At 38.4% G+C, this 24,662-nt stretch overlaps 1 protein-coding gene and 1 long non-coding RNA gene across 2 annotated transcripts in view; both read left to right on the forward strand.

Moving 5' to 3' along the window:
- The window catches only part of LOC118428465, a 54,350-nt gene extending 50,211 nt beyond the window's left edge, over window positions 1–4,139 (forward strand). Inside the window, exon 3 of the long non-coding RNA XR_004832660.1 lies at window positions 4,057–4,139. This is a non-coding gene — a long non-coding RNA (uncharacterized LOC118428465). The remainder of the gene's footprint in view (window positions 1–4,056) is intronic.
- The window catches only part of LOC118429432 (tubulin-specific chaperone D-like), a 140,749-nt gene that overhangs the window by 97,580 nt on the left and 18,507 nt on the right, over window positions 1–24,662 (forward strand). The window contains exons 15-29 of the mRNA XM_035839919.1: window positions 4,676–4,832; window positions 7,855–7,912; window positions 8,456–8,485; window positions 10,436–10,602; window positions 13,849–13,922; window positions 18,037–18,215; window positions 19,661–19,683; window positions 19,902–19,933; window positions 20,052–20,114; window positions 20,228–20,295; window positions 20,733–20,814; window positions 21,279–21,397; window positions 21,779–21,870; window positions 23,192–23,332; window positions 23,865–23,948. Of these exons, the coding sequence (XP_035695812.1) occupies window positions 4,676–4,832; window positions 7,855–7,912; window positions 8,456–8,485; window positions 10,436–10,602; window positions 13,849–13,922; window positions 18,037–18,215; window positions 19,661–19,683; window positions 19,902–19,933; window positions 20,052–20,114; window positions 20,228–20,295; window positions 20,733–20,814; window positions 21,279–21,397; window positions 21,779–21,870; window positions 23,192–23,332; window positions 23,865–23,948 (1,369 nt within the window). The remainder of the gene's footprint in view (window positions 1–4,675; window positions 4,833–7,854; window positions 7,913–8,455; window positions 8,486–10,435; window positions 10,603–13,848; window positions 13,923–18,036; window positions 18,216–19,660; window positions 19,684–19,901; window positions 19,934–20,051; window positions 20,115–20,227; window positions 20,296–20,732; window positions 20,815–21,278; window positions 21,398–21,778; window positions 21,871–23,191; window positions 23,333–23,864; window positions 23,949–24,662) is intronic.

Raw genomic sequence — 24,662 nt, forward strand, 5'->3', positions numbered from 1 at the left:
CAGATATGTTGTCCTGTTCTTATCTAGTATATGCTGTCTGTGGTGCTGAAAAATCTGCCGTGGTTAATGTTTAGTCTTCCATTGTTTCATTACGCCTAGGTATACATTTTGTAGCTGTGGCTGCCAAATAAAGCTAAAAAGGACCATAGATGTAAAAAGGGGCAAAAAAACAGTACTACAAAGAAAGTTTCAAGGTTTATATGTTTGAACCTTAATTTCATGCTCCGTTTTTTGCTCTGCATGTGCATTTTTACCCCAATTTTGAATTTGGAAGTATGATTACCAAAGTTTGGAATAACTGTGGTTAAATGTCAGGTTTACACACCAATTTTATTTGTAGAGTGCAAGACTGAACTCAGTAAGGTTTGATACACTCACAAGACGATGGTTCCCTACAGATATTGATACATGTTGTGTGTCGGTTCTGAAGTGTGCTTGATGTGTGGCTCTCAACAAATATGGGATCCCTGGCTTTTACTAGAATCAAGCCAGCAAATATAGAGTGCTTTTCCCAAGGGCACAACATTATAGATCATACTAGGAATTCGAATGCAGAACCTTTAGCCCTAACCATAAGACCACCTTGCCACCTTTACCACCGTACCACCTATTTTTATAACAGGTATCAAGAACTTGGTTGTGTGCTAGAAAATATTGATTAATTAGTTTCCTAAAATTGCAAATTAGATAGTGTAGTTTCCATAGAATATGTTTAATTTTTCCATTGATTTTGTTTTCTTTCCCTCTTCAGTTGTTTAATTGATTGACATACGAAGCTTCATTCTTTCCCTTCCAATTAGATATCACAACACACTTTATTGATAAGCCCATCAGAGCAGAGATAATATATGCCGATGGTATTGTTACATGAAAATCCCTAGAGATGTGATTGATACTAATAGATACAGCTTACAATGCCTGACATAAAACAAAAACATTTCCAATTCATTTCTACATACTCTTTGTATTGTTGTCTGTCTAGTTATTCAATTATCCATTTTTTTTCCTGACTTAGATAGAGTGTATGCATGGAGAAGAAGAAAATTATTTTTTACACATACATGTAAGTCAGTTTGCCCATTTTTACACCTGAGTCCAATGACTTCAGTCGTTTTAAGTGTCTATCTCAAGAATACACTGTCTATAGCCAAGAATCCAACTGAATCAAGTTGCCATTTTTACACCTGATGCAATGATTATGAGTAAAGTCATTTTAAGTGCCTGTCTCAAGGACTCTCCCTGTCTATAGCCAGGAATGCCAGGAATCCAACCTGTGATCTCTCACTCATGTCAGCAAGCCTGGCCACTTAGTCATTCAATATCACAATCACAGTGCAAATCTGATGGTAAACTTTTGTACCTCTCCAAAAGTGTGCCCTCTCTCATGGCCTTCCTACTTAAAGCCATATCATTTCACCAACTCGCCGCATCATAGCAAACCATCAATTCTTGCCTGTCATATTTTGCCATTATATGGTCTATCAAACTGTCTAACAGACTCTTTATTTACAAGAATTTATACAGCAGAGGTCCTTGATGCTGATAGATGTGCAAAAGAGCTGTGAGATGAGCCTTGGCTTGTCCTAGGGGGCTTGTTACCCCCTAACCCCAACTCTCTCTAAAGTCGTGACATTTGTGACATGGCCCGAAATTCCCAAATAATGGCAACACATCTAAGGCTACTCTGATGCTCTCAAAGTTTCAATGACATAAAGTCTCTACTATCATTCACCCCATAGGACAGGCAATCAAAATAGTCAGAATGTTTTTATGTATCTCCCAATAGTTCAAAATATTATGCTTTCTAAGCTAAGGGACGGGACTTTTTCCATTTGAAACTGCCATGCATTCTCAAAACCTTCTCAAGCCCTTGGATATTGATTACTATGAAGTCAATTATCTTTGAAAATGTATATTTATTACAATTATAAGATATCCTTAATACAATATGCCCTTTTGATATAATGTTCACCTCTGAGTGATCATTATTGACATGCATTTTCATGTGAAACATTAGCTTAGTATTAACTCTTATTATAAGAGTTATTGCTATGTATTAATGTGAATATTATCAATGTCTTTTATGATTTTTCATTCATGGCTATATTCCATTTCCAAAATTATCAGACATTGAAGGTGATTTGGTGCATTAAATATCACTAAGTAGTTGATTTATGGAAGAAAGAAATTACATTTTAGCTACTTTTACAGAGTTGTATGTCAAATATTTTATTACATTCTTATCAAAGCCACCAACAAGTAAAGATAACAATAAGTTGACTAGAAATATTACTTTGTAACTTTTATCCAACTTCATATATTGCAAGTAATATGTAATACAGTTTGTGCAGTATATATACTACAGTGTTTGGTAAATCTTTTTTGCAATGTGAGATTTAATCTTGGTCGTATTTCTACGAAATGTTCACTGGAAGACTTGATAACAGTTCCCTGATTCCCTGAAACTGTTACAGGTTAAGCTAAGTAATATCACACTTGCAAGGCGCAATTTATATCTGTACATTCTCCTAATCCAAACAACTAATTATGGAAAGAAATACACAGCAGATTGTATGTCATTTTTGCTGCTATATCTAAAGCTTTGATTTATCTTAGTTCCAACAGTCTTTCATCTTTGATAAGCCCATGAGTTGCTATACGCCCCCCTCCCGCAAGCTAACTGTATGGTAACATCGCTCCAGTATCAGGCACACCGAGCAATTAATCACTGACATCCCCCTCTAATCGATTCGTCCCAGGTCACACTAGTTCAAACACTGATGAATCATTAATTCGTTATCCCTTCATCAAGGGAGCCGACCTCTCGTCAAGAAACGTTTGTCATATAGCACAGATCAACTCACGACTCTTCGCACAATATAATAGATAAATGATAAATTCATTATTTAACTCAATATTTGCACAAGTGATCTGTGCCTCTGTTGGGTATCAGAAGGGAATCGGCGCACCGTATCGCTCCAAAGAGAGAGACAACATCTGGTTTTGTTTGAAAGGTTGAGCTTATGTTTTATGCAGGGGCACGAGAGATTGTATGACGGGATATTGTATCTCAAATGACAAGAATGAAACTGATAAAAGTGCCAGGAAAGTCGTCAGCAGAAATCTAATCCTGCTGTGCATCAGAAAGGATTTTGTGCTTAGTTTGGGTCTTGTTGTAAGTAGAAAAAGTTATAGATTTGAAATTTGATAATATGCTACTTCATTACAGCTGCAGTTTTTCCTAATTATTTTCCAAAGTTCATCTTGAAACTTTAGTTCAGGGCTTGCCAAAAAAGGTGCACCAGCTTTAATTGTGCTCTGTCAGCAGTCCAAAGTTTAATTGTGTTTAAATTTTTAATTTTGATTTTTGCTTAGTTGAGCAGAGCAGCTTTATTTTCCCCAGTCGCTAGGGTGCAGTTTGTAAATACGCACAGAGCTATTGACCCGAATTGATATCCAGGTCTGATCAGGAATGATGATCGATTCTAACAACATTTGGGGCAGCCACTTGATGGCACCTGGCGTATGATATCTGTGCCAGGAAATATTCCGTGTGCCGAGCAAAATAGCATGGCTGTAGCTATGTTTAATATCAGGAATTGTTCTGAATATGTTGACGCTAGGGTTTTGGAACCGGTACAGCAAATTCAGGTGCAGGTACGGTCCAGGTCTAGAAGACCAGGTCCGGACCTGAACCTGGACATTATTGACTGGTTTTCAAGAAAAACTGGTACACCCTACCAGTACCCACCCCTAGTTGATGCACATGTGTGCAAATGCATGTATGGCATCACTGACTGTTCAAGTTCATCCATTGCTAAACAGAAGCTGTGAAATTTTCTTACATCTGATTCTGGATCAATGATCTTTCTGTCAAAATGTCAGTTGTGCTCTATGGATCCATTCATCTATAGCAGATGTGTCTAGAACTTGGTGAATCTTATAAAACACTGATGAACTAATCATCCTGTAAATGTATACAAGACAGATGCATTGTAAGAGTTACATGACATTGTGTATTTGTTTCCTCTCTCATCTTGTTGTTTTGTTTTTCAGGATTGGTGAAATCTGCGTTTTGAAGAAAAGAACATCTTGGAAAACAATCTCTAAACATTGCTATTTCTAAAAAAATGAATAATTAGCTGGTGTGTTACGCCAAAAGGCGGTTATACCGGCTATATAGATACAGATTCAGATACAGAATTAGAAAACCAAGGCCAATGTGTGATCTGGTTTCAAGACTGTCCAGTACTTAATATGTCATGTATAATGTTTACATTTTGTATGATACATGTGTTGTATGGTTGCCTACATGTTGTGTGATCCCATGGTCCTATATTTATGCTATAAATTACACAGATTGAAGTATTATTATATCATAACAAACATAACCTGTTTCATTTGCAACAATAATGTTGAAACATATTTTGTATGTGTACATGTATGACTTTGTCTGACGTATATAACATACATGATACCCATTATGCTGTATGGTGAAACTGTACAAAATACAAATAGTTAATATGTAAGTTGTCACATCTTTGCAATGTTGAACTGTAGTTGCATTCACAATTACATGCAAACATGTACCATTGTATACTTGTGTATCAAAAATAACGATGAATGTAATCCTTAATGTAAAGGACACCATCCATTTCCAAACTGTTTTGTACAGTTGTGCCTGTGATGTTGAAGGCTCTGACGTACAGTGAGAAGAGAGCAGCATACAGCGTAGGCTCCCACGTCCGAGACGCAGCCTGCTACGTTTGCTGGGCATTTGCTCGGGCCTACGAACCTGAAGAGATCAAACCCTACGTCCAGCAGATTGCCAGGTAAGCAAATTTAAAGAAGACTTGTCAACTGTGTCGATATGTTAGATTTTTCCACAAAACTTTTGTGTCAATACCAATCTCAGAGTTTTATTGTTATTGTTGTGTCTGCCTGCCTGTCTTTCTGATAATGGTGATATGTTTCCACATGCATATTTTAACAATGAATAATTTTTTATACAAACTATGTTATGACATTTAGTATGTCAATAGATCTTGGGAAGATAATGGTACAGGTTCATATTGGGCCTTCTAGAAGCTTGATACTGCAATATTTGTATCTTATGTGGTGGACATAATGTGGTCTTTGGCTTGCTTGTATGTGTGTGTGTATGTGTGTGTGTGTGTGTGTCAAAGTGTGTGTACGTGTGCATGTTTTTGTGTGTGTTTCTAATTTCAACTCATATGTTTTACCATATGTCCTCATTGCTGCTACATAATATGTATCTTCGTCCATGGGACTAGATAGGGAAAGGGGGTTGAGTCTGCTATCTCTGAATACTTTGTGTTTTTTTCCAAATCATACACAGTTTACCAAATCTACATAATATATGCACAATATTCTTGGCAAACGCATTTCCCACTAAGTGGCCATTAGAAATGATTCACTCCTAACCTGTATCATAAGTATGAATATTTAAGGAGGTGTTTTGTTTCCATAATCAGCACATTTACAACAGGGCGAATGATTTATTTATGGACAACTGTTGGCTGCAAATTGCTTAATCTGTCAGTGTGCAAATATGTCTAAGTGGTAATGTGGTCATTCAGGGAATTCTGATACAAACAACCCAGTGTCAATTTTACTTATAACTTATCGTTTGAAATTAAAATCTATTGCTGTCAGTCAGAATAACGTTCTTTAACAAGTACTGTAACAGTATCTACAACACATTGTAGTCTAAGGTAACAGTTTTTAGCAAAATCGTTTCTGAGATGAAAGATATGAAGTCTGATGCCCCCCTCCCCACATACAATTGGATGAAGAAAATCTATGGTTCACAATTAGTGACAAATAGCTGGGGGAATAATCTTTTCTCACAGGAATAGAATGGGAAGTCAAGAAGAAAATTAAAGCTGACCCGCATTGTACTTTTTGTCATTTGGAGTAATACCATTTCGTTTTACTTTTTACAATATACATAATAATAATACTCAGAAGAAGTGTGCAATGTAGTCAATTTTGAACTACATTGTATAATGTTCACTACTTAACATTACCATTATCTAAGATTCCTTATTATAGATAGATTTCCGTAAACTTAACTCATTAATCAATCATACATTCCATCAACCATTGTAACTCTATCAAATTAATTACATTGTACGACTCATATAATATTGGACAACTAGGAATGGAAAATAATTAAAAGACTGTCCAGTCAGCATCCTTTGATATGCATTTTAGATTGGAATATCTGGAAAACATAAGGTGCTACAAAGTTTGATTATTGTGCATTTTATTTCATTGTGCCTACTTGATTGATTGTAAATTTTCACAATTCACTGCACCTCCCTCAAACAATGTTATCGTAACCACAGAAGCCTAACCAGTCGGAAAATTGGATCTTGTTGTGACTTTGACCCCGTACATTGCCTGGTACATAGGTGCAACCTACACTGTTTGCACATGTAATTGCTGGCATTTAATAATTCAACAATTTCCAACATCCGGCAGCCCACTTGAGAGCTTGTCACAGTCAGTCCATGCTACACCTTGGATAGATCGATTCAAGTCCCACATTGTTAATGAGCAGTCATATTGGTTGCACAATTTTTCAGTCTTAAGATTTTCGACTAGGCTAGTTTGAACAGAAACATTCATCTGCAGCAACCCTTTCTGTCACAAAATAGTTGATTAACATGACATATCCACAATTGACCCCAAAATGCCCACGTTTTGCTGATATTGTAATTGGTGCTATTTGGAGTGCTTAAAGTATGTACCAAACTATGTGTTATGAGGAAATTTGAATCCTTCATTATTCTAGTTCTTAGCCATACTGAACAGGCTTCAGGTAATGATTTTATTTAGGAGGTCTGTGTTTGATTGTTAAACCTTCTATAATTGACATTTACACAGAAAAAGGCCCTAGAGTCGTATTGGTCAGGTATTAGACCTTTTAATGTCTTCCCCAGTCATAAAGACTCTGTCTGCCACTTGTCTGGTCTCGTTGGTAATTTCAAAATAAACTGTCATTCAATTGATCCTGTCTGTTATGAAATTGCATATTTCAGCAAACTTATATGATCCAAAATGCAGCAATAACAATCATGATTTACTTCATGTCAACAGCCTGTATTGGTCAATTTTTCTTAAAAATGCATTACATTCTTGCTAAAAGCAGCTGAACCCCAAAATTGAAAAATTGAACATTGCATTGACGTTTCCCTAAGTGTTACCCCAGCAGGTGTTTTAGTATGTGTGAAGAAGAAGGAGACAGGTCTACTGTTAAAGATGATGATTGGAACATTTTATTATCCATTCAATATCATTCTCATTCACATATCACAACTCTGTAATAAATGTATTAAATCTATTGACTCTGAGGTAAACCTCCTTTTACCATGGATGTGTACTTACTAGTGATTATACATTGTAAGTACATTGTACAAATACAGTGTAAATGAATTACCTGCAACTGTGCAAGGCTTTTTAACAACTATCATTAGATACATCTAGTTGTCTACAATTTGGGGGGGGGTCAAATCTTGTCATTTTCTGCTTTTGGCATTGAATATTGATTGCACCTAAAGCTGTAGAGTTTTCAATCAATTGCGCTCCTTTGCCCCCTTCCTCTCTTCTTTTTAGCAAAGTTTGTCAGTTGTACTTTATTAACATTTTATAACTTTTTAAACTTTTTATCCTGGAAATGGAATTTACAAACTTCATAGCATTGCAGTACATTAGGCATCATATAATATGCAACAGAACTAATACAATGCTGATCTACATCTTGGCATAATTTTACAGGCTAAGTTCATTGTGTCGTTCATTACAAACAGTCTTTTCCATCTCTTGCAGTGCTCTGATCATTACTGCAGTGGCAGACAGAGAAGTAAACTGCAGGCGTGCGGCATCAGTGAGTACCCTCTGTAGTTTCTGTATACCCCAGGGCCTGTATTAATGTCCTCACCTCTTACGTCCATGCCAGATTCAGTGTTTGTCCCATAGAAACGCAATACTCTTACTGCATGCTGACACTCAGCACTGTTACGATGACATGTTTAACTTTACATGTATATGACACACAGTACGCAACATTCTTATCAAAATACGGGCGATACTATAAAATATGACATGCTTGTGTGACACGCAGTGATATGAAGTACAAAAATATATTAATTATATTTTCTGCAGACAAGCGTTATTGTGGCAATTCATTCACCATTTTATTGCTAGCTAAGCACATGATATGATTATAAGGAAATGATGTTCTGCGAGATCACAAAATCTGATGTCACAATTATGGTATGTCATGAATTATACTTTATTGAAATATAGAATGGATGGTTGTCATATCACCTACCCTAAATGCATCAAATTTTAGTATATCGTTAGTGAAAGAATGATACCACAATTGACACTATTCTTTTTATAGAATGGTTTTTCCTTCTGTTTTTAGGCTGCCTTTCAGGAGAATGTTGGTAGGCAGGTAAGTAAATCACATTTTGTTATTGGCTAGATATACATGTAAACTGTTGGTAGGTACGCTTCTAATGATCACAAATGATTGATTAACTGACTAGATAGAAACTTTTAAGGTAGAAACTTTCAAGGTAGAAACTTTTAAGGTAGATCACAGCCACACCATTACACACTTTGTTACATTTCGTTTTTGAACACTCTGAAAAAGGGCAGTTATTCTTGAAATGTCTCTTATCTAAATGGCTATTTTAGAGCCTACTAGACTAGTATTCCTTCCCAAAGCCCAGCTCTCTGACCTCAGGCTGATGTCATGTATTGACGTTTCCCATAGTGTACAGTTCTGTAACCCCATTGGGTCATATTCAGGGGACCCGCAGGTCAAAGTTTGAGCCCTCGACATGCGCGTTCTGGTTATGGGCTGCATTAGTCCTTTAGAGGGGACGTTAAGCCATCGGTTCCATCCATAGGGGAGCCTCAGGCATTAACCTAGGGTTGACCCAATGTGCTTGGAGAAAAGGGCTGTGGTAAAGCTGTGTTGTACCATCATCCAAATGATAAATTATAAAGCATCACGCTTCGCCTCAATAAGAGAATGGCTGCTATACGTTGATAAAGATTAGACATCCAGGTATGATAAGATACGCCAAAAAGCAGTTACTCATAAGCAACTGGATGTGATATTGAAAATGGTCAGACGTTTCAAACAACAAGCTTTGTTTTTCATCAGTGACACTGGAGAAATATTGTAGGAGAGTCTTCCTCCCCTTTTTGCATATTAAATCATAGTTAGGATAAACCAGTTCTTCAACTAAATCTCTTTTGCATGTCAATTCACAGAAAATATATAAAAACTATCTCAAACAAGATTTCTCCAGACACTGACGACAAACAACGGATGTTGTTTGAAACGTCTGACCGTTTCCAAAGTAATATGCTCTTTGGCAATGGCTGCTTTATTTCTCTTTTCCTACTTTACCATCCTGTACCACTTACAGTCTAATGTCATCTCTTATTATTCCGTCTGGTACCCTAACACTGCCGCATTACAAAAACAGAGATCTACTAATGCAGCTTTAGTAGTCCCTTAGGTATACATACTTCAGATATCCAGGTGTTCAAGACATTCTTCAGATTACTGCTTGACAACACTTTTTTTCATTTTATGCAACCCTATTGGAGCACCCAATGGAATCATGAGAGTTAACATTGAATATCTTCCACATGAAAGGAACTCCCATGTTCAGCTCTTAAGTGGTCTTTGACCCTAGAATGAACTCAACAAACCGATTGTCAGAAGATGATGGTTGCTACGACATTGGATGAAAATTTGTCACATACAAGATGATTTGCTCTTACCAGAAACACTAATGTGTCAAACCCAGCTATTGGCTGTTAAATCCCAGCTTTTGAATGTAAACACCCCTTCCCCAAGCTCACATTGAATTTTATTTGCTTTGTTTTTAAGACCATGCTTTCTATTACACCATGCAGTCTATTACACAGTTATTAACTCTTAACTATCGTACCTTGTTCATAACATATATTTCATGCTTTACATGCACATATAACTGCAGTGTATAAGCTCCTTTTGTCCAAACAGACGGAACAATGGTACGCTTGATAAACTTTATTAATGGCTTTGACTAGGAATGAAAATGGCTTACATGTGCCAGCCTTACGAGCCATACGTCAAATAAAGTATTTACACAATACAGACTGGAGACTCATAAATGCTTTAACTTGACCCTGTAGTCTGTCTAGTACAGAGAATTGAGCTATCAAGTCTATAACTAATTATGTCTACTTCAATCTTCTGGCCTGTGTATGCCTTTTATTCAAGTATGATGATCTGTTCTGTAGCCATCAGAAACTGTTGATTTCTCTAGTGATAATTGACATAATTATTTATCTTTCATTGGTACATTTTTTTATAACTTTTCATTTGTCTCCCTTGTAGGGAACATTTCCCCATGGTATAGACATCGTGACCACAGTGGACTACTTTGCAGTGGGCAGTAGGAACAACTCTTACCTGAACCTGAGTGTGTACGTGGCACAGTTTGAAGAGTACACCCAGGCGCTAGTCGACCATCTGGTTCAACACAAGATCAGCCACTGGGACCCGTAAGGAGTTTATCATATTAGCGCATTATTTTCATTTTTTGGGTGGGCCAACTACTCTCTCTTTGCAGCCTGGGGCTGAATTTCGAGGAGTTTACAATAAGTTGGGCTAAATCGCAAGGGTCTGGAGTGAGCTGCCATTCGGCGCCAACCAGGTGACCTCAATACGACAATCGCAAGTGAATGGAGCAAGCTGCAATTTGGTGCCACTCAGGTGATCTCAAAACTACTGTTACCGTAAAAACAGTAACAGCAATTGCCTCTTGTGCGACCATGGGACCTTAGGTTTTGAACCACTCACACCGGGAAGGACCCTACTCTTTTCCGATAAGTGCTGTGGGATCTTAAACCTGCCCAAGGCAACAGAATAGATGTCATTAGGAGGACATGCTTTCTTGCTTCATGAACACAATGTAAATTGATGACCAAGAATTACAAAAAAGTATCCAACTTCAAACTTTAGATGTTGAACTTGAAGCAAGTATATAAAAAAGAATAAATCAGTTTTTTCATAAAAAGTTAGAACCTTAACCATTGCCTGCATGCTTTTGTAACTTGATAAGCTTGGCCTGAAGATGTTGACAGCTGAAGGCCTTTCAAACCTTCACCGAACATTCAATTTTTTTCCCTGGAATTTCTCGATAAGTTATTCCCTTGCCTGAACTTCAACATATTCTGTTCAGAAAAGGCTATTTAGATTCTGTTCAGAAAAGGCTATTTAGACATTTTACAGCGGCTTTGACTTCATTTTGTGCAACCAGTAACAGCAATACCAAGATTAATTTCTTAAACTACAGAGATCTATTCACCATACTCTTGGGTGGGCAATACTCATGTACAGCCTGAAGCTGTGCCTCCCCAATCCTCAAAGCACAGCAATAAATGTGGCCATTAAACCTGTTGACGGATTAGGTTAACTGACGTACGGCTGTGCTCTTGCAACCATATAACAAGCCATGTTCTTTCCGCAGCCATGATTATACACCCTATTAACTGCCCTACAACCACTTTTGGGTCATCTATTCATCAGGGTTTAATATGCTGCTCCAGACCCCCTAGGCGGTGGAGGTTGTTTTGGAAATGACCTGAAGTGTACGTAGGCCAAGCCGCAAAGGTGTTACATATTTCCCGAATGGCTACTCCGCCAGCCATTACAGGCCATGCTTTGTCAAGGGGGGCCGGATGAATTGGCCGCCAAGGTCATTAAAAGTACAGCTACCAGAAAGCCGCAGTCCATTCGGCTGATAGAGGACTTATTTAGGATCATAACGGTCATCCTGTGTAAAGCGGGAGGCCGTTTTCACCTTTCTTTGCACTCGCTTTTCCCCTAAGGTTTTGATTTGTTGTGAGCGTAATGATCTCGGGCTCACCTAAGTGTGATAAATGGTGGAAAGCTTTAACGTTTTACAGTCTCATTTGCCAGCACACCACTTTTATGTTGGGGCACTGAGGCGGCCATACGTTGTCAGAGGTTATACATATAAGCGCATTTCCTCCTATCACATTAATACGTTAATATGGACGTTATGCATTTATTTCTCAATCATTCAGTATTAGGTTAAATATTGAGTATAACTTTTGTAAGGTCAGACTACGTTTATTAATCTCCTATTCAAAATGTACATGTAGATGACATTTGGAAGATTATTGGCCATGATGTGAGAAATGTACCATAAATTCACTAGGGTTGAGACCTGCATAGAAAGCTGTAAGTTCTCAGACCTTTTCGCTCGCTTTGTGTTGGCATCATGCAGAATCTTTGACCTGAATGTAACTAACAAGCCGAGTTTTCAAGGATGTTCGATTACCACTGGTGTAATAACCAAATTCTTTGACCTTTCTTTGCTCCTGTTCAGCTTGGGTACCACATGCCCCATGGGGGAGGGGGGCTACTGCAGAGGTGAAATACACTAAATCTTCAACTGTTTGCAGTGCTTTTATTTTACCAGGTTTTCAAGCTGACCTCTCCACTGCAGAATCACGGCCTGTGAATATGCATGGCCAATTTGCAGAATTGTTTCAACAGTCAACTTAGTAGACCACGAAAACTCCTTTTGTGTTCCACCAAGATATTAAGTCCACTCAAAAACCGATAGATTTACAGTTGATATTACTATCTCTTGTAAGTCTCTGTAAGGGTTTAGGGTTAAGATTTTCGATGTTGTATATTCAAAGGCTTAGACATTGTAAATGCAGAGGACTTGTGACAGTCATAAAAAGCCACCAAGATAAAGTCTGCCAAGTCTCTTACACTGCATGTCTTAGGGCTACACCATCTTATTTCCATGGTTCTTAGATTTCACAAAGTGAAAAGGAAGCAAGAGGACAAGAAAGGAATAGTTGGTATGGGTAGAAAAACTTGCATAAGAGTATAACATCTTATTTAGTTCTTATCATTCTGCTTGACACACTATAAGACCTCCACTATTTGCAGGCTCTGTAATCCTTGAGTTACATGTATGCACACTACTACTAGACATCCAGCTGTGAAAGTCATTCTTGAGTAGACCTTAGTCAATAAAACTTTTTATGTGGTGGTCTTAAGGTACCCCACTGAATGATAAAAGAGTTGAATATGAGTCTGAAACAGTGTGTACATAGTAAAGATTAGATGACACCCCCCCCCCCCCCCCATCCACTGTTTTTATGTCTTTATGTGATCTTCAAGTATTTTCTTAATCCAAGAACTTTGTATACTGCACATCATTTAGTTCACCTTGCCTTTTAGGTAGGGTTGGACAAGTTTTCTAAAATTTACTTGTCCTATCGGGCAAGCACATAAAAAATCTAGTTGCCCAAACCAACTTTTTAGAGATAGCTATTAGACTAGAGTAGACACATTTTATACTGTTCTACACTAGTTGTGATGATTTGTTTGTCTCCATTCATGTTACTTGCAATTAGCCCTCAGGCATGAGTTTGCAATAAACTATTATTATAAAGAACTTTATCATCCAGCGACTTACCAACCTGATAAAACTATTTGCAGATTGTATAGTACAACTCAACTTTCATCCAACACAAAGCTATACAAGGGTCAATGTTTCAACGACCACTGTCGCCTTCAGGATCAATTCTGATGACCAATCAAGTACTTGAGTATTGCAGTATGATTTTGCACTATGATTACTACCAGATGAACTTCCGTGATATTCACCTCTCAGATTTTTAAGTTTTGATGTAGCAGCAAATGATCATGCATGTCATTTTAGCGAATTATTCCATTTGTGTGTGTTTGTATCCCTGCAGATCTCTCCGAGCCCTTACATCAGAGGCGCTGCACAACCTGACTCCAAAATGTCCAGACTACATGGCAAAAACAAGTATGGTTCTTCCTTTTTTACATTTTTTGAATACTGCAGGTCACTACAGAAGCAAAAACTCAGTGAGAAAGATGTCGGTAAGAGAGTAGGACTCGTGAAGAAGTGCTCCATTAGGTTAGCTGAAAATGGAGCGTAATGTCATGTATGTGCAGTTGGAGTTTGCATTCCTTTGAAGTTGGTTACGTAAAGTTGCATCTATAAAGTTGTGGGTGTAACCACAGAGGGTTACATGTACATTAGGCAGAAGCTGGCAGACTCTTCGGTAATTGATTATCAAGGGAGCAGATGGGCAGAATGGGCTTTTGTTTCTGCCGCTTGCTCTTACTCCATTTCTGTTGGACCACTGTCATTAATCAAGAGTGACGACAAACCTTGCCAAATGGAACATTCAGCCCTTGGCAGCTAAGCCATCACTAACACTAATAATCTCACAGTGAAAGCTTTATCAGGTGTGTATATGCTTGTCCCTTTGGGTACTTCTGATTAAACGCAGGCTTTGTGTGAGTCCTGTGTGTATTGTGGGTGGGTACACCTGGGAATGGAACAGAAGGAACTGTAATCAACATGGAGAAAAAACAGGCTTGCAGCAAGAGATTTTAATAAAGGTGTTCATCAGTGACTCTGCCAAAAAGTAATCAAGGTGTGAAAACGAAGTGAATGGCTCCAAGACAAAGGGTGAATGTTGAATGTGATTGCAAAACCCTCACTTTGTTTCAAACCAAAATCAGTTCTTGGAGAGGGAAAAAAGATATGTAATGAAGCACACTGTATTAGGAATTTAAGAAAAAACATGTAAAACATTTTACAATCAATGTAACCAAAAGTGGAGACCAATTCGTATAGAAACTTGCTGGCCGAGAGATGTTGGTTTCCAAAGGAAGTATGCTGTTCATTATTACATCCAAAGTGAATAATCACATGCACAAACCTGTAACTATAGAGGAATAAAAAAAGGAATGTGTGATGCCATGTTGATAAAGAACATTATGCCAGAGCAATATTTGTCATACTATGGTGTATTATTCTTCAATGTCACTTCATGTTAAAGTTGATACTTCCCAGACGACCTCTTAACGTGATACAGCACTTATTAAATCTTAATGCGTAATTTGTTTAACCGTGATATGTTCCTGACAAATTGCCCCTGGCATGGCAGCTCCTGTCCATGTAATTGAGAGTTAAAACACGTTGTATCACTTATGGTGAAAATTAAAGTCCATTAAGGTAAATACAGGGTGAAGGTGATAGATGTTACCGCACAGGCAGGAGAGAAGACGGTCATTGACCTTTGTACAGAAACAATTGCTCACTAAGGCTCCTGGCATTATGTGGTTAACTCGACAGCAAGTCCAGTGCATACATGTGCTTGAAACAGTCATGAATGTGTTTGTTTAATCTCTCTAATCAAAATTGGTTGTTTACAACAGGATTTGTCAATACAAAATTCATTTTAATTTTGTTTGTGTATTTGTACAAAACAGATTGTAGTAAGGCCTTCTATAAGATTCGTTCTTTTTTGCAGAAACATCCCACAAAAAATAAGATTGCATCACCAATGTCACTGAATCTTTGAGGGTCACAATAAGGATTGTATAGGTGTGCGAGGTTTCTTTACCTTTAGAATGGTTGATAAAAAGATTATTTGTCAACTCATTTTTAAGATGGGCACTTCCAGTTTTATTTAGCCAGCCTTGGTCCTAGAGAGCTCCTTTAATTATTTTTGTCGCTGTTGAAAAATCAATCTAGTATAATCTGTAAACTAAAAAACTAACAGATGAATGTCTGGTGCCCCCCTCCCCACATACTGTACATGAGACATAGCCTGATTGTGTCCATCTGACCCCTCGTGTAGGCCAGCTGAGATCACATGAGTTATAATCACTTTGTAACTTATAGACATTAACTTTGATAAGTGGCCGTAATCCTGTCATTACGTTTGAAACATGACCCAGAACAAGCGATATGCGCTCAGCCTTGCGTGGTTAATCGCATCTCGCCAAGGCGTAATCAACGGCCACGGCGCCGCGCCGTGGGAAGAGTGATTCTTTTTTACTTCAACGGACATTTGTGTCAATGCCTTATTTCAGAGTCTGTCAAGTGTTGAATAAGTCAGTGTTCACCTAACTGTCTGGAAATGATTTGTTTCACAAAAGCTGCTATTATGATTTACAGCTAAACTTTGCACGCTCTGATTTGTTCTGTAAACCTGTGTTTGTTTCGGTTTTTTATGGACAATCACTAATTGGATATTGTGTTCATGATCATCAAAAATGATGGTGTATGTTTTGTGAAAGTTGTGTTTTTCATCTGCATACTTTTATTGATAATCAGTTATAATGTTACAGTATTTGCTTATATACAGGCCTAAATATATAGAGGCCGCCTAAAGGCTAATTGCAAGTACATGTAGCATGGAATGATAATGATAAGTACCATCAATTATGATATTAAAGGATAAGATACCAATATAAAAGTACTAATATCTAGAGTTACTTCCGTTAGAATCGGTTAGATAAATGTTTTTGTTGGGAGCAGTGCAAGACAAATTTACCCACTTCTTCAGTAATATATGGGTTCCTTAATTTTGATAGTATAATAGTTCTCTCTTTGTCAGTAGTGGTTATGTAATGTACTTTTTGGGTGTTAGGCTGCACCAGCTATGTTATTTAAACCATGAGGTAAATGCATATAAATCCCTGCATAGCAGGGCGTACTGGCCAACAGACAGATCCAGCACTTGTAACATGTCAGTAGTAACACACAGAAGGGCCTCTTTCTCCGCCAGTTCGGCCTTGGCCAAGGCCTTGACCGTAGCTGGGGTCAGCTTCGCTGCCTGTGACCATTCTGTAAAATCGAACTCGGCCATTGCGCTTGGAGAGAGAAGAGGTTTCGCGTCCGCACGCGTTGAAGGGCGGTCCGGGAATGAGCCCCGGACTGTCCCGCCTGCCTGTAGCTAATTAAGCTGACCCTGGTGGGTCCGTGTGTGGTCGGATCAAACAACCTTCTTGGATCATAACATAAATAAACAATCCTTTATTATAACCATAATATTTGGAAAAATTGAAAGTACGTAATTTAAATTGAAACATCTTTGAATCTATCAATTAGAATATATGCTTGTTTTCTACATTTGGTGCAATATTAATGACCCAACTATCGTGCACAGAAAATTTTGAACTTAAAAGGGGAAAATTATTCATGTAAAGCTTTGATAGTTACTCTGTAGTACGTTACTTTTTTTTATGGCAGAAAATCACCATGCATGAAACCTCAAGGTGTTTTGCACAGAGACTTTACTGCATGTAAGTCTTGGCTGTGTATATAGCTTTCAAGGTTTTATAGCATTCACCTTTCTGCCCAGTATTTTACACTTTGAGTAGAGGCTTGTACACCGCTGGCATAATGCGGGAGTAAAAATGTAAAAGTTACAATCCCCTTAGGTGATTATATAGAAATTTTACAAGCAAATCTGGGTATAAAAGTAATAGGTAAAAGCTGCCTGTCATAATTCTTAATGTTTACTCCTTGGGGTTCACTCTTTATGCTAATACCAACAGCAACAAAAAAATCAGCACCATGGATAGCTCTAAATGCAACATAAGAAGTAAAGAATAAAAAGCAAAAGACCACTATCTAAAGTCAAATGCATGGCAAAATGCATCAATATTCATCTACAAAAATGTATGCTAAAATAGGCAGACAAAATTTGTCGCTTTTTTTCCCAAATCATATTTTTTAATGTAAGAATCATGATACTTTGTGGTTATATGAAAATATGTCTTGTTTGACTTCTTACATACATGAGGCCATGTTGATTTGTTGAGTTAAGTTACATTTGTATAACAACACAATACATGTAAATACAGTGACTTTCTTAAAGTATTCTACATGTAGACATTACATTGGTACCTAGTAGTATATACAATGCACATATCAGCATATTTGTATTGGTTCTGTGGTCTAAGTATTTCTTGATGTATTAAACTAACATTTATATGAGTGTCAGTGGCCTTAGTCAAGACTTTACCTTGTATTGAATGATGAAGGGGTAACAGATTCTATCATACATTGTACTTTTTTCTAATCTCTCGCCTTGTTTGTTTTCCATGTGCAGTACTTCCCATGCTGCTCCCCCTGTGTACAGGAATGGACCTGGCCACGCGTTACGGAGCCATCCTGTCCTCTGGGCAGATTGTACACGCCCTCTACAAACTTGGACTGGAGAAGAACCAAACCATAACAGATATAGTAGACAGGGACGTTTTGGAAGGGTTGGCAAATGTTCCCGGGAAGGTATATTCAATTTAAAAGTTTCCTTTTGTTTTGTTTGTTTTTTTTAATTTTACAAAGCAAAAACTAAGATGACATAGTATTACATACTAGATACATGTACATGTATATTCAAAAGAAAACTGAACTAAAGTGGTACCTAAGGCCACAGTCACAGTCATTATGACTAGCCAATACCACCATGCAAGGAACTGTTCGGGGAGGATGAAAGAGGGGTAGATAGTGGAAAAGATTGAAGGTAACATCAGAAAATGAACAGGCAAGACACTAAGTGAAATGTTAAGAAGAACAGAAAAGCAAGACAGGTGGAGTAGACTGGTTGTCAGATCTTCTATAATACCCCAATGGACAAATTGAGAAACTAAGGGGCAGATGTGATTTTCCCAGCCATCATTTTGGCAACTTCTTGGTTACCAGCCTCAGGGCATAATGACTCAAATGAGTTAAGTCTACTTGTGATGCACATCATGACAAAGATGCATTCCAAAACATGACTGGACTCTACTACCGTTTGTTGCTTTGTAACATAGCAGGAAGAATGTTTTCCCAAATGTCACAGATTTCTAATTTTATGCCAAACTTGAAGTTTTACCCTTTACTAATAATCATCCATCTCAGCCATTTGCACTGCCATCAAGTTTTTATTCCATTCAAAATGTTTACTACAACTGTACCTGTTATGTCAATTCAATATGTGCTTAGTGCTTCAATATTGGGGCTGTAATAGAATAAATGCCACAAGCAAGGAAGATAGTGTCTTAAGTTTTGGAGTGCAATAATCAGTGCCATAGGGGTTGTGTCACAGTTGTGTCAGTCTTTTTTTTTTCAAAGATGGTATTGATGTTGATTTACTCGTAGTCTACTGCATTTATCACTCAGATGTATTTGAAAAAACAGCAAATCTAAACACCAAAAGCTTTTATCTGCAAAAAAGTAGCAACTCAAAAGAACAGAGACTTTGATGTACATGTACCCAGAAGACCAGTATAATCGAAAGTAGAAAGCCTTTGATTTCTTTAGAGAACCAGCAAATCAAAAGGTTGATGTGTTCAGAAAAGCCGCAAATCAAAAGAACAAAAAGAGATGAAAGTGACCAAAGTTTAACAAATCAAGTCCAGAAATGACAGCTTTATGTCATTTCAGATAGAAAAATTGATTATGGTACAAAAATGCAAGCGCATTGCATAAAACACTTTGGTGATGCAGGATACAGGTAGCCATTATTGAGTTGTACAGCAATGTGTTGACAGTGAGGTATTTCCATTTAAAGACAGTACATAACCAGCCTGTTGTGTTATGCCGAGTAGTGATTATACTGACAATGTAGATACAGGTACAGATATTAATTATAGTGAAAAGATAATTAAAAGAATTTACAGTTTTGAGTGCCTTTAAGTACACAAGAGTTTATCAAAATATTACTAAAATCTCTCTTTCTCTTGTACCAGTTGGAGGCTGCTCAGTTGTACAGGTAAGCTTGTTGCAACATACATTAATAACAAGATTTTCACTTAAATATAAAATATATATATATATGAACTTCTTTTACTGTATTTTGTATTGTTTGGTAAAATGAAGATTTTGGTGATATTAGTGTCTTTTGTGGTACAATGTAATTTGTATGTCAATTGACAGATTATGGATTGAATGTGTTGCTAATAGTATTTATTTTGCCGTTTCTTATTATAGAGGGATTGGTGCTGACTACATGAGACCTGCGGGTAAGAGTTGTTTCATTAAAAATGGTCACTGCCGCAGAGGTGTTGCAAAAAAAGTAAACTTTATATAATTACAATATGGATGATCCATGTCATAACATTGTCCTCTTGTATTTCACAGCATGCAGTCTTATAGAGAAGCTGTCCCTATCCAAGGTGCCACTAGTTGGCAGCGCTACCACCAGTGAGTATCACCAATCAAAAGCTTCCTTTAATGCTATACTAGTATAGTACTGCCTCCTGTTGATCCTTTCAGGTATTGCATGTTTCTGAGCTCCAATGTTGTTTTCTGCCCAGGTGTATGGCAGACTACAATAGATGACACTATGAAGCTAATGCTGGCAGGTTACCAGTTTGCTATTCAGGTAAGGAGACTATACAAATCTATTTTTTTTTAAAGCCTAAAAAACAACCTAAAATTTTGAAACTTTGGCAGGACATGAATGAATAAATCAAGCAATGAATCCCCCTTCACTCAATTATGACAATAATGACTAGACAATCTTTCTGCCTATAGCATAGGTACAATGTATATGGCATAACAGAAGTGGTTATTAGTATCTAATGTTTTTAAGTTTGGTTACACATACATCTTCAACCATAATGATAGAGCTTGAGTTGTTCTGGGGAATTTGTCTCTATTGTTCTATAATATATTTCAAGGCTTTACATTCAAACAGGCTGTCTTACACCTATCTTACCCTATTGTACATACATTTGTCGTGGTCTTAATCTATGTTATTTGTGTAGTAATGGCCCATTTCAACCTTTTCTGATGTCATCATTTTTAAACGTCTTGTAGGACAGTGCCATAGCAGGGTTTGCAGCCCTGTGTAATGAATACTACAGGACAGAGGAGGGAACAGCCCTACCAGATATTCAAGGTTAAACCCTTTAAATATTATTAAGGACAGGACTGACAAAAAGCAACATAATTATTTTGTGTCTAGCTTTATATTACTTCATTTATGAAAGTGACTGATTTATCTAGAATATTATGTATCAGATAGCTGTAGAAGAATTTGCCCAGGTATATCATGTTGGTCAATATACAAATGTATGGATCATATTATGCTAAGGTTTCCTTTTGCACTTCATACATGCAGTAATTTCTTTTTACCCTCCAATTCTAGTACTGTAGCATTAATAGTGTATTTAGAAGACTAGTGCCTGCTCCAGTCATTGTAGCTCTGAGGAAGGTTACACAGACAAGATACAAAAATGTTGGCAGATTGGAGCTTGGTTGTGTACAAAAAAACTAGAATAGCCTAAGAATAGCATGCTAATTTAGATTGACATGTTTGAAAAGTTATTGAAGAAAAGACTAGTGCAATTATACCATCCACAGATAAAGTGATTGACAGCTACCTGGGACAACTACAGAATGAAATGGTGTATGCCAGGTGTTGCTTCATCCTGGCTCTGGGCGCCCTCCCCAAGTTCATGATCGCAGGCAAGTTGAAAAAGGTGAGAGAATATCCTTTCAGTGAGCTTGATGCTTTTCAAATGTTCTACAAAATCTTAATTGTTTTCTCAATTTTTCAGCATAACACTCCAGCTTTCCAGGCACCCAATGGCTCTCTCTCTCTCTCTCTAGACTCCATTGCAGTCTTCGGAACGGGGCTGTTTTTTTTTGGGGGGGGGGGGGTTCGCGATTTTCAACATTGCCTAGGTTCTCTCTTGTGCCGGGAAATGGAGTTTGCCGGGGAAGGGACTTTGCCGTCATAGCGAGTCCGGACAGGGCAGAAACTCGCTATCACTATTGTTTAAAGCTATGTATATATGTATAAGCTATATATACATATATGTTTTTCCATAGTGAAGGTGTTGTTACCTTTTTTCCTGTAGCTATTGTCGGGGCTGATCGGAGCAACAAAGGTCACAGTAAAGGACATCAGCATGGCTGAGGCCAGGAGGGACGCCATCAAGTCTATAATAAGGTTCAGTTATTATCAGTCTATATTCCCTCTTTAACTGGCAAGGTTTGGTCAAGTCACAACTGTGTTGAATAGATTTTATAGCCTGAGTACCATCCTCCATAGTGACCGCTGGCTAAATACTTTTGCTTGTTATAAATTCTAAACTTTAAACTTCTAAATACGAAGGAACGTTCCAATTTGCAACTGCAGTCAAGGAATGAGTAGATCCACTGCTGTCATCCTTCCATCACTCAATGTAAATGATGGACACATGGTGTGAACATGCCAAGTGCCAGATGGTGATGTACTGAAAGTGCTGTTTCTATCTGCTCCCCTCCCCAGTGGCGGCGGCACCGGGGGGGGCAGGGGGGGCGGCTGCCCCCCCGAAAAATATGTTGGGGGGGCGTCGCCCCCCCCAGAAAATCAAGCTGAAACCTTGTGTATTTTTTTGATGATGGAAATTTCATTAAATCAAGCTAGTCTAATGGGAAAATTTACGCCTGAAAACCTAAGAAATGACGTTTCAGAGAGTCCCGATTTCAAAATTTCGCCAGTGTTCCCTTGTGACGGCTCGCGTCTTTGGCCATGTCGGCGCAGGACAATATGTTGCGGGAGCGTTGCTCTTAAAAACCTTTTTAACTAATAGAAATTTTACTATCGTACTATACTTGGTTTACAAGCAGAATGTGGGCCTCAAATGCAGGAAATGACGTTTCAGGCAGTCAAGATTTCAAAATTTTGTCCGGACCTCCCTAGCGATGACTTGTGCCTCCGGCGCTCACAACGACATGGTGAAAATTTGTTGAGGCGTGGGTCATTGCCCTCAAACATCTCTTTCATTCACAAAAATGACATTAGATTTAGCATAGTCCCTCAGCAAAATTTGTCCCCCAAAATACAGAAAATGGCGTTTCAGAGGGTACAGATTTTGAAATTTTCCCAGACCAACCTTGCGACAGCTTGCACCTTCGACACTCGGAAACGTGAATATATTTTGGGGGCATCGCCCTCGCTAAAACCATGTGTCTTTCTAACAGAATTGTCATCAAATTTAGCTTAGTCTGGCAGCAAAATATGCGCGCCAAAACGTAGGAAATGGCGTTTTAGAGGGTCAAGATTTCCAATTTTCCCGGGGGAGCATGCCCCCGGACCCCCCTAGGATGGTCCCCCCGGACCCCCCTAGGATGCGCCGGAGGCATGTGCCGTACAATTCTGTCAGTAAAAGTTCGCCCCCCCCAAACGAAATTTGGTGCCGCCGCCTCTGCTCCCCTCTCCATGATCTCATTGTATACTCTTTGTTGACAGTTGTCTTTAGTTTTGTTTCTGATTTCTCTGATTTCAGAATCTGCAGTACAGTTGGAATAGAGAAAGGTGGCTCACCAGACTGTGTCATCTGTGAAGACAACATCAACAGTGTGTATGACACCTTCCTGCAAGCCATGGAGGACTATACCACTGACAGGAGGGGGGATGTAGGCACATGGTGAGTGGATCTGTAATAAGCCATTTCACATGTGCAGTTGTGATACATTGTGGTCCAATGTCAAAGTGTGAGGTCCCTCATTGTTTGTACCCTTTCTACATGGATTTGTTTACTCATGAGAAGCTTTAACCTCTGACCTTACCCACAATCCCTGAGAGATGGCTTTAAGTTATTGACCTTAGACCTTAGATCCTCCCGCAACACTGTTGCATTGGTCAACTCGGTGAGCAGATTTTTTCTATAGGGTGCAGTCTTGAGCAGTTCAGACTCATTTCCCTTCCGCCATGTTAGATGGTTCGTCTTAGTGTAATTTTAGGCCTACCCCTGACATGGCTGTTTATAATTGAAATTTAGACTAATTCCTTAAAAAATATATGTCGTTGCATACTCAAGTCCTTACTTGCCAGGAAAGGCTGTCACTGTTCTTGGAGCCATGTGTTGTTGGATAGTTTCAAAGAATGTCTTGTCATCATTTGCTGCAAATTGCGCATAATCCCAGTACGTAATTTTTCACTTGTTTCTTGTTTTCTAGGGTACGTGAGGCAGCTGTGGTAGGACTAGCAGAGATCACCAGCCAGGCCTTACAAGTTGATGCCAGCCTGATACAACAGGAGTAGTGAGTCTAGTCATTCTAAAATTGGTTTTATTTGCATATACATGTATGTAGAGCCCAACTGAGTGTCAGGCTGGTACACATGTATGTACCTGATTGGTCCTATTATCAGGTTGTATTGATCTGTCTGATTGGCCCAATGCTGGCAGGAATGCATGCACTGACATTCAAAATGTTGCAGTCAGTTTTGCTAAGCCTCTGTTTGCATTGGCTGGTAAGGGGTGTAATGTGGTGTCCTTGTCAGGTTCCAGAGGTAACAAATTTAATGCAGCATTACACCCAAATGTAACGCTAGTTCACCTTTATCCGTGGGGTGACCTTTATCTGTTGTCTTTAAAAGCAGCACATTTAGGAGTATTAAATCTGCTGACAGTATTTTCAAATTTGCAGTATTTTTTAAATGTTCATGGGCGTATGACGGGACGGCGTCATACTCGGGAATTGTGGGCGAAGTCTCGTGAGCACTACTGCGAGACGCCGCGAGATCTGAGAGGAAGAACAGCAGATCTCGAACAAACTGAGAAAGAGAAGGACGTGCTCCGAACTCTTCCGCTTACCACCGTCTTTTCCGCGCCATTTCGAACAACCGCCAAACAACTTACATCCTCGACTCCTCCTAAATTATCTCCCTACACCTTTACCCTTTTGACTCCCCCCAAATTTCTCCCCCTCGTAAGAATGTTTGGCGCCGGCCGGAGAAAGATTCGCCCGCCCCCC

This window comes from Branchiostoma floridae, chromosome 13, assembly GCF_000003815.2.
Source record: "Branchiostoma floridae strain S238N-H82 chromosome 13, Bfl_VNyyK, whole genome shotgun sequence".
NCBI lineage: Eukaryota > Metazoa > Chordata > Leptocardii > Amphioxiformes > Branchiostomatidae > Branchiostoma > Branchiostoma floridae.